Source organism: Salvelinus sp. IW2-2015, linkage group LG10, assembly GCF_002910315.2.
Source record: "Salvelinus sp. IW2-2015 linkage group LG10, ASM291031v2, whole genome shotgun sequence".
In the NCBI taxonomy this organism is placed as follows: domain Eukaryota; kingdom Metazoa; phylum Chordata; class Actinopteri; order Salmoniformes; family Salmonidae; genus Salvelinus; species Salvelinus sp. IW2-2015.
Genome location: NC_036850.1, coordinates 11,813,246 through 11,822,910, shown reverse-complemented (window position 1 = coordinate 11,822,910; position 9,665 = coordinate 11,813,246). Strand labels below are relative to the sequence as shown.

At 44.8% G+C, this 9,665-nt stretch overlaps 1 protein-coding gene across 1 annotated transcript in view; it reads right to left on the bottom strand.

The window, feature by feature from the left end:
• Positions 1 to 1,340: 1,340 nt before the first annotated feature.
• The window catches only part of LOC111969283 (matrix metalloproteinase-15), a 20,727-nt gene continuing 12,402 nt past the window's right edge, over positions 1,341 to 9,665 (bottom strand). Inside the window, 5 exon segments of the mRNA XM_070445294.1 lie at positions 1,341 to 3,977; positions 4,272 to 4,390; positions 4,692 to 4,842; positions 6,597 to 6,735; positions 6,818 to 6,873. Coding sequence (XP_070301395.1) covers positions 3,487 to 3,977; positions 4,272 to 4,390; positions 4,692 to 4,842; positions 6,597 to 6,735; positions 6,818 to 6,873 — 956 coding nt within the window. The 3' untranslated portion in view covers positions 1,341 to 3,486.

Here is a 9,665-nt window from a genome sequence, read left to right as displayed (position 1 = left end):
ACACAGGCCACTACGGTCTGGGACTGGCAGAGATAGTCTACTCCATACAGGCACAAAGATACTAGCTATCCCAGATAAAGAGAGAGCGAGTAAGGCATGGACTGTGTCTCAGACAATGAGTGAGCATTTTTTGAGTGTGTCCAGATACCTTCTAGGCCTGCTGATGGTGAGTTCTCCATTGATTTGGACAGGATGGGTGGGTGGATGGGGATGGGTGGGGGAGGCAGGGGGGAGAAGAGAGAGGGAAGGCTTTTACCTCTGATTAACTCCCCTCTCAACCTCGCAGCACAATGAGAGGGCAATGGGATGGAGGCGGTCTCCTAGCAACCCCATCGAGTGGGATCCATCACTGACACACGCAGGACGTCTCATGACTGTGATTCCTCTCCGCTGTCAAGAATATTTATAATAGCCCTTTTAACTGGCCATCCGCCATGTTAGTGGTATTATGGGAGCATCTCCCGCATCCTCTGTACACCCCCCCCCGCCCACCCCCGTCAATGCCTCAGACAGACATGCTCATCACAACTACTGTTTGACAGATGGTAAACAGTGAAACCTGTCAGGTATATGAGTATAAAATTACTTATCTCTACTTTACAGCAAGTCCTTTCTCAGTATCTTTAGAGGGCTGCTAGCAAATCTACTAGACGTATGCGTACTGTACATGGGCCTTAGTGGTCGAAGAGAAGAGCATAGGGAATACATAACAATGTGAGAAATAAAGAAGTCACATACACTGCGTGCTACTATTTCCCTTTGGTATCAGAATAGACTCCACAGTTCCTTCTCTGGAGCTAGTGACAGTATACAGTATGACACAGTGCCAATAAGAGTCCCCAGTGAGCTCCTCTCCCTCACTCCCCCTACTGCCTTACTCAGCTGTAYGAAGGGACCTCTGGTCTCTCACTCAGCCTGCCCTGCAGCCTTCCCAACCCCTTCCAACAATCACCAACATCTGGGTAACACAATCCAGGAACAGACCGTAAAGCCTTCCCAAATACTTAACAGATAATGTTTCTGTCTTTGAACTCCGTTAGTAGATCTCTAGCCTCTCACYCCCTCTCTTGTTCCCCTTCTCCCTCTCTGGTAAAGTCTGTCTCTCTGTTTGGACCTCTCAGAAAATGAAAAGAAGCCTGCTTTGGTACAGAGAAAGCTTAAGACTCGAGGCTGGGGGTGAACAATATTTTAAAACACCTGCTGTTTTTAAATGAGAGGATTAGCTATATGTTCAGAGGACTAACTCTCTAGAACAAGCTCAGCGAGAGAGAGAGAGGCCCTCCAATCTATTTAAATCTAGGGGAGAGGGTATTACAGAGAGAGGGCTCATTGTGTGGTGCATTACTTGAATTATATTTATTAATACATTTCAGTGGAGGCTGAAGTATCATTTGTTCCAAATATTTCTCAGATTAAAAGCATTAGTCAATCTCTTACCCACTGGGCACAGACGTTATTTCAAACTCTAGTTTTGATTTAATTTTGGTTGAGTTGTCAACTAACTTCAATTCAACATGATATCAACAAAACATTTCAGCATGTCATMCCCAGCTAGCACATAATGTTCTGAGAARCATATGTTTCTTAGAGCTTGGTGAGAGCGTGGTTGTCCTTTGGTTATTTTGCATAAAACCTTCTCACAATGTTCTGGGAATGYTGCAGGGTACCCAGCTAGCACACAACGTTCTGAGAACCATATGTTTCTTAGGTTGGAATTTCAGTACTGCATCATAAAATTACCTATAGGTTTCCTCATGGTTCTATTTAAAGCCATGTTCTCAGAACGATCGGAGAACGTTACGAAACAAAGTTCTTCTGTGGGAATTTCGGTAATTCTGAAGGACTTTTTTRCTACAGGTTTTCTCATGGTTCTATTTAAAGTCATGTTCTCAGAAACATTAAGAAAAGGTTCCATAAAAACCACAAGAAAACATTAGTAACGTTCAAAGAACGTTCTAAGAATGTTATTTAAAAACATATACACTCCGTTCTCGGCATCAATGGACTAATTCCATGGATWGAGAGCAGAAGATCATAAGTTCCTAAGAAGATGAATTAACATGTGTCCTATCTGTGCTTGGAGTTCAAAACAGTTAACCTAAGCTAGCAGTGGTATTAAAAGTKTTATTCCCAGAAGTTTATTTAATTACCTTCAAATAACCTATCATTTCCATTTTCAGAACATTTATAAAACCTCACAGGAAAACTTTCAGGGAACCATAGTAAAATGTTCTCACAACCTCCRAGCAACCTAAAAATGAACGTTCCCAGAACAGGCAAAATTTTCACTTCCATTCTCAGAACGTTTAAAAAACGTATGGCTTCGTTCCCAATGTGCTAGCTGGATTGGATTTAGGTTAAAAGTTTGGTGGGAAAATTAGAAAATTAGATTCCCTTACGTTGATGACTTTTTGCAAATCCAATCAGTTTTCCACGTTGTTTCAACATCATCACCTTGAATGACGTGGAAACAACATTGATTCAACCAGTTTTTGCCTTGTGGATATTCATTCAATACCACYTCTCTCTCCTACCTCGGTACCTCAACTGCTCCCCCAAGTCCCAAATAAAGTCCTTTCACAGTGAATTGCCTTTGTCTTACATTTTTGGGMAAAGAAGCACCTTTCTTTTCCAACCCTTCCCTATCATAACAACTCAAACTCTCATTGCCACGGTTTAATAGGACCGAAACAAGGTTCGAAATGAAAAAGGCACCACGAGACCATGTTAGGTTGAATAACCCAAACGTTTGTGAAAGTTGTCTACAAAGTATGGACAACATTTCAAATATCATCCATGGTGCCCTTGAATTAAAAACAGATGAGAAAACCAAAAGTTCAGTTAGTGGCTGTTCAACATGGAAGGTGTGGTAATAGAAGGCATTGGGTGAGTTGCAGTTCAAAAGTGACACTGTTTACACTGTTCTCTCTCSTGTTGATACCTGACCTGCAGTAGGCCTGCTTCAGCTGAAGGAGTCCTGAGTGAGGGAGGAGATGGGAGGGAGGGAGGAGGAGTGGGAGGGGGGGGCTCTCTGCTTTTCACAGAATCAAACCTCCTTCACTCCCTTCATTCTGCGCTGCAGTCTCTCTCTATCGCTCTGTTTTGTCTCTGTTTGCCTTTCAAAGGCTAATCCAAGGACCAGATGGAAGTTATCTCAGAGAAACCCCCTGTAACGGGGCGGAGAGAGAGAGAATAATGCAGACACTTCCTGGTTTAGAAAAAAAGACTCACACACAACATGAACCAAACAAAAACAAAAAACAATGTGCAAACGTTCTGATATAAATAGACTACAGACAAGTCATTGGGGAGAGCACCATGGGAGGGGGACGAGTTAGGAGTGTGTTTATGTTTGCTGTGTGTGTGAGTGTGTGTGTGCATATGTGTGTATGTATTTGCACTTATGTCTCTACTACCATGTTTTGGATGAGAAGATAGAGGAATGAGGATAGGATTCAAATGGGGGGTTATTAAGTGGGTCAGAGGTCACACCCAGTCCTGCATGGAGCGTTTGCAGTGGACCAGCAGTTTGGGAGCTCCTTTCCTCTTCAGTGTGTTGATGATGGCGTAGATCAGTCCCAYGATGCACAGCACCAGGACCAGYGGTACTGTCACCATGATGATGTTCATAGTGCGCGTCTCGCTCTCGTCGATCTTCAGCACCACGTCCACCTCGTTGGTCTCCTCTTCTCTCTCGTCCGTATAGTCTACATCGTTGGTGCGGTCTCGATCCTTGTCCCGCTCCTTGTCCTTCTCCTTGTCCTTGTCTTTGTCCCGGCCTGCATCAGGGTTGAAGGGCGGGCGATCCACGTCGGGGACCTTGCGGCCTGCGTCGGTGTCCCCGTCTCTGTCTGGGTCCAGGTCCACACTGCAGCCCATGAAGTCCCTCAGMATGGATTTAGGGTAGCCCGGCTCACTCTTCATCCGGTGGTTGTCAAACTTCCAGTACTTGGATCCCTTGTAGAAATACGTATAAGCTGTGAGGGGAAGACAGGGGCAGGATGTTAAGTACTAAATACACTGTTATGATAATCAAATACTTATCCACGGCATTGAGTGAGACTATAAATACAGTACAGCTCTGGGGAAAAGAAAGACAGCCCAAAAAAACTTATTTTTCTTCATCCTTTCAAGATGTCACTTTTTTCCCTACTCAGCCCATATTGCCTACACGAAGCCCCCTCTCTCTCTTATTGACCAGWCCCGCCCTTCTCCTTTGTTCAGAGTGTTCATTACTGGCATTTTCCTGGCCACCCTCTCGCCTCTCTCACCTCCATCATCGCTGAGGAAAGCCCCCTTGGGAGAGGACGGGACCGCAGAGCCCCACACACTGATTGGCTTGGGGTAGTCCTTGTCGACTGCACGGGACTGTTCGTTAAAGCGCCAGTACCTAGAGACGAGAGGGAGAGAATAACAGTATGTTAAACCCCTATACAGCGCTTATGTTAAATCAGGCATTCATATAGAACTCAGGGTGTATGTGTCTTCTAAGCCAAAGCAGTCAGCACAAAAGAGATGACTCCACAACCTTACATGCCAAGTGATTATACAATCGTAATCGTGTAAAAACATATTCCAAAGCCAAAACAATAGAAGACAATTTACAGTAGTGAACACATGACGGAAACTCCCATCTGTCAACGTGGAAAAGGGCAACAATTAACAGATAACTAGTAGAGTCCCTTCCTTACCAGTCTCCTTTGAAGAAGTATGTGAAACCTGATGGTTCCCACCAGATGGCTGTCTCTATCTTGTCATAGGGGATGTCCCTGCCGTAGTCTGTCAGCTCCTGGGGGTAACCAGGCTCCAGGTTTGCCTCCCGGAACAACCAGTACTTATTCCCTACAGGTGGAGGAGAGGAGGGGGAGGAGAGGAGAAGTACAGTGATGTGGGGGAACATATACATCAAGGAGATGACAGAAAAGGGAGGACAGATATTGAGTGGGACATAATAATTCAGGAGGGAAGGAGAAAGGCATTCATGGTTAACGGTCCTTTGTGGAGCAATGCATAGGGAATTTCCCTTTCCAACAACTACCACTCATCAACCTGGAGATCGCTATGGAAACTGTTAACCTGCCATTACATTACAGTCTTGTTTATTCGCTGGCTAGCATGCGCCAATAACYGACATTATAGAGAGTGAAATTGCGTTTATGCACAGCTTTGGTTAGATATAATGCATTTGAAGTGGTTCGAGTGGAAATGTTGAGGACATGGCGAGTCATTTTTTTTTTATTATTGTTTTACAGTATGTTAGACACAGAGGCACCATCCGCATGCCTTGCTTTCTGTTCTCCTGGCCCAGTTTTTCATTGAAAACAAAACCTTTGCAGTCAGCATCTGGAAACCAACGGCTGATGCAACTCTCTCACTCACATCTGCCAGATGTGGCAGGCCAACTTTTTGGTCCCTTAGTTTCTTTCCTATGGCTGTCATCCAAATTTCAGTAAGCCTTGCCAATGACATCATTTGCCCTGGAGACTTTCTTTAGAGCGAGCCAGCTGTCTTAAAGAACTACAGCTCAAATGTCTCCCCAAAAAGCAGTTTCACTACCTCCATCTGTCTTTCACTGTTTCTGGTTACAAAATTCATGGAACAAAGAGATGCCAGGGGGATCTATAATAACCTCTACTGACAAATCATATTGTGTTGGTRCTCCTAAGGATATTATTACATGTGTGGTTTAACAATTGGGGAGGAGGTGGGGGGGAAATCAATAGAAAGCTGCAATGAGGTCTGGGAGAAAACCTTATAGCAGCGAAAGCTCTTTTTATGCCAATGTAATGAGGGAAAATGATCAAAATGAAAGTTAAAACCTAAATGTTAGTGGGCATGGGACGGTTTCTATGGCAACGGTGCAGGGAGGAAAGAGGCCGTTGTGACCGAATGAGGAGGTCTGGGGAGGATTACAGCTCGAGCCAATGAGCATTCACTGCCACCATGGAGATCTCATGTCTAGCCCAATCCGAATGCATTTTAGCACAAAACTCTAGGGATCTCCAGTTCTCCCATTTTAACTTGACGATGTCATTATCTTTTCCATTTAGACAGAAACATCATCTCTTCTATCAAAGACCGTTTGTCCATAATATGCTATCTGAGGTTACAATACATTTGGGGCTCCAAGCTAAAGTGAATGTGGAGATCAAGGAACACTTATTGTCTGCAAAAATAAGTGTTAATGTGGAATTAGCCATGTTTACTCACTACTCAACTGTAATTAAATTGTAATGTGGAAAATACTAACAGCTTTAGGTTTCGGCTCCAAGGCACACTAGCGTGAAAAGAAAATACACACACTACACACACAGAGGACTGAAACAATGTTTGTGAATCTATTTTAGGATCAGCAACATTACAGTGTAACCAAAGCGTCCAGTTGTTTTGTGATTGCTGKAACTTCAACACATAAACAAACACAGTTCCGGTCCTTTGAGTTGAACTATTTCTCTTCTGTTTAACCCTCATTTCAAAAACAACAATGACTGACTGCGTGTGCACYTGTGCGTGCGCTTGTGCGCCTGCCTGCGCGCCTGCCTATAGTCTTACGTGTGCGTGCACYTGAGGTACAATGATTAGGAGAGTACAAAAACCTTTAAAGAAGACAAATTTCCCATCGTGTCTRTCGTAGGCTGCATCGATGTCCCCAGGCAGTCCCCTCCAGAAGTGACCAATGGGCATTGGGTAGTTYTCCAGGACCCTGTTCCTCCGCACCCTCCAGAACCAGCGACCCTGTCAGAAYAAGAGCGGGGAGAGKCGTTAGATGGCACATCCACTGGAGCTCTAATGCTCAGCATGACCTCTAATCTGTGACCCTGCCTGCKTGTGACATGSCTCTCTGGAGCTCCAGACCTAGCTGGGAGCTGCTGCCTGCACGCCAGATATGGACCCAGCACTGAGTATCAGCAGTTTAGTACCATCATGCAATCCATAAATTGTAGAGCCATATGGGAGAGAGGAACAGAGAGTGCCAAACATGATGGGCCATGTGCKRGATAGTTCCTGAACATCCCCTCTCTATCAGAGCCTGTTCAGCACATTGCCTGGAGGAGGAAGTCTTCACAGCCACGTTCAACAGTTTGGATCAATCAATAGGAGAAATACTTCAATAACGTACGCATACACTACATAAACATCCCCGCACACATGCACACACACACTCACTCTCTCTCTCTCGCTCTCTCTCTGTCAGTGTGTCCTCAGTAAGTCCCTAGTCACATGGTGCGGTGGGCGTCCGAGCTTGACCATCACATTCCCTCCATCTCTTTGGCTCAGGCCCAGACCTTGAGATGACTTCAGACCTGTCTAATATCTAAACCAGACCCAGGAACGCAGCCAAGGGCCTCTAAAATGAAACCGTCTGTTCTAACACCCAGCCCCCCTCCTCTACATCCACTAACCCCCCTAACCTTCTCCACGCCACACACTCCCCCCTTTTCATTTCACCACCATGGCACACTCTGCGGTGTCTAAAAGAGAGGGTAGGGTCCCGTCTATAGAAGGAGATGGCACATTAAAGTTCCATTTAAAAAGTGAGGGAAACAGCTGCTAGCCCGTACTCTCTCTGTCACCTGACTTCAACACAGACTCTGTTCCAGCAGCGTTTGGGGTTCAGGAGAAGCCTGCTGCTGGGTGGTCGGGATCCCAAGTGCATCCGAATGCCTGCATTACATGACAAGCCTGCCAGAACGGACAATMAAATAACTAATGCTTGAAGGCTATTAATACCCACGACCACAGCACTGAGCAGATCGCATGTCCAATTACTGTAGGAACTGGTTTGGGCTTGCTGCATGTTGCATGAGGAGTGTTTTACGAGTTGGACTTATATAAAGTAGTTAAACTGCTTGAGCTGTTCTGTTTGTTTTAAGTCAGCACAAAACATGTCTGAAACGGTACAAGAGGGAAATCGCCCTCTCAGTGTAGGCCTAGGAGTGCTTTCCAAAAATGATCTCACAGATCTGCACGCTCATTCATTAGTGGTAAGTTAATAGCATTGGCTGTCAGCATTAATGGTAAAAGCTAAGAGTTGCATCTTCCTGGCAGCAGCTCTTGTCTTTGTCCTTGAAGCGGGGAGCGCAGCCTGTTAGTGAACAGAACATAACTTAAAGCAGACCTGCCCTGCATCCAATCTACTCCAATCTTCTGTGAACACGGAGAGGCAGGAAGAGAAGAGGATGACAGAAGTGTAATTACGATTCTGAAAAAAGCCCACCCCCACTAGTCAAATGTACTGACTGTGGAYCCTCACTGGCGACAAGAGAAAAGAGAACTGACCAGATATTATTTACTATGAACATTACTCAATGTCAGAGACAGTCTGGGCTTGATGGTACCTTTCCTAAAATAGGCTGAGGGCATTAGCAGGAGATGGCTTTGTGACGTTACAGTCGATCGTAAGCTAATGCATGTGTACTTCAAAATAAAGCCTGATGACAAAAGAGCACAGCACAGTCAAAGATGACTCTTTTCCCCCTGCTCTCATATTCCCTTTCAACTCTATGCTGCCTGTAGCGTACACCTCCTCCGCCCTCTCCCACAGAGACAGTTGGTGAGAGAGACAGATAACTGAAGTCATGGCAAATGGCAGTTTGTGGAAAAAAGAGACATCCAACTCCAAGTGCAGTAGAGTGAAAGTGCTTGACAGGGACTGAAATTGGTGCCGGCACTCATTTTGGGMATTGTTTATATTTACATGTAGGTGCAGGASCTCTACAGTACTTTTGAGCTAATATTCTATAAGTAGGGCAGGAGCTCAAGCAGTAGAACATTTTAGGTGCAGGTACTCAGCTCCGGCGAGCTCCTGCCCAAGTCAAGCACCGGCTCTTTTCATACAAAAGAGAAGTGTTGACCACATCAACTGAAGCATAAACAGTGAAATTCTCTCCAGCTGTTGGCAAATGGCCTAACAAATGGTTCAAACGAGAGCCATCTCCGCAGCCCTGGACTGGTTGGTCCTGCAGTMGTTAAGGCACATCTGAGACCTAGAGAGTGCTGCTCCTCTCCTCTTTACGGGGCTCCATGTCATAAAATAGAACGGCTCTGGGGTTTTACAGCRTGCTTAGGGCCCAATTGAACCCAGGCCCTGATCCACCTTCCCATAAGGCTCTCCAGATGCTCCTAACCTGGGGATAGCAGCTTTTACTGCACTAGTGAGAGACACAGACAGACAGCATCATGGTTATCACGCCCACTGGCTGCAAAACGAGCAGCCTTTGATCAAATMACCTACTAGATCAAATCTAATCACATTTTATTGGTCACATATTTAGCAGATGCTATTGCGGCTGTAGCGAGATTCTTGTGTGCCTAGCTCCAACAGTGCAGTAATATCCAACAATACACAATAACACACACAAATCTAAAAAGTTAAAGAATGGAATTAAGAAATATAGAAATATTYGGACAAGCAATGTCGGAGTCTGGAGTATAAATATATATACTGTATATATATGTGACGGGATGTATAGATCATATAGACAATATATGGATAGAATATGTAGTATATCTGAAGAATAGTATATGTACAGCAGTAGTTAAATAGGATAGGCCTTGACTAGAATACAGTATAAACATATGAAGTGGATTAAACAGTATGTAATCATTATCAAAGTGACCCGTATTCCAAGACATCAGTATGTACATAGGGCAGCAGCCTCTAA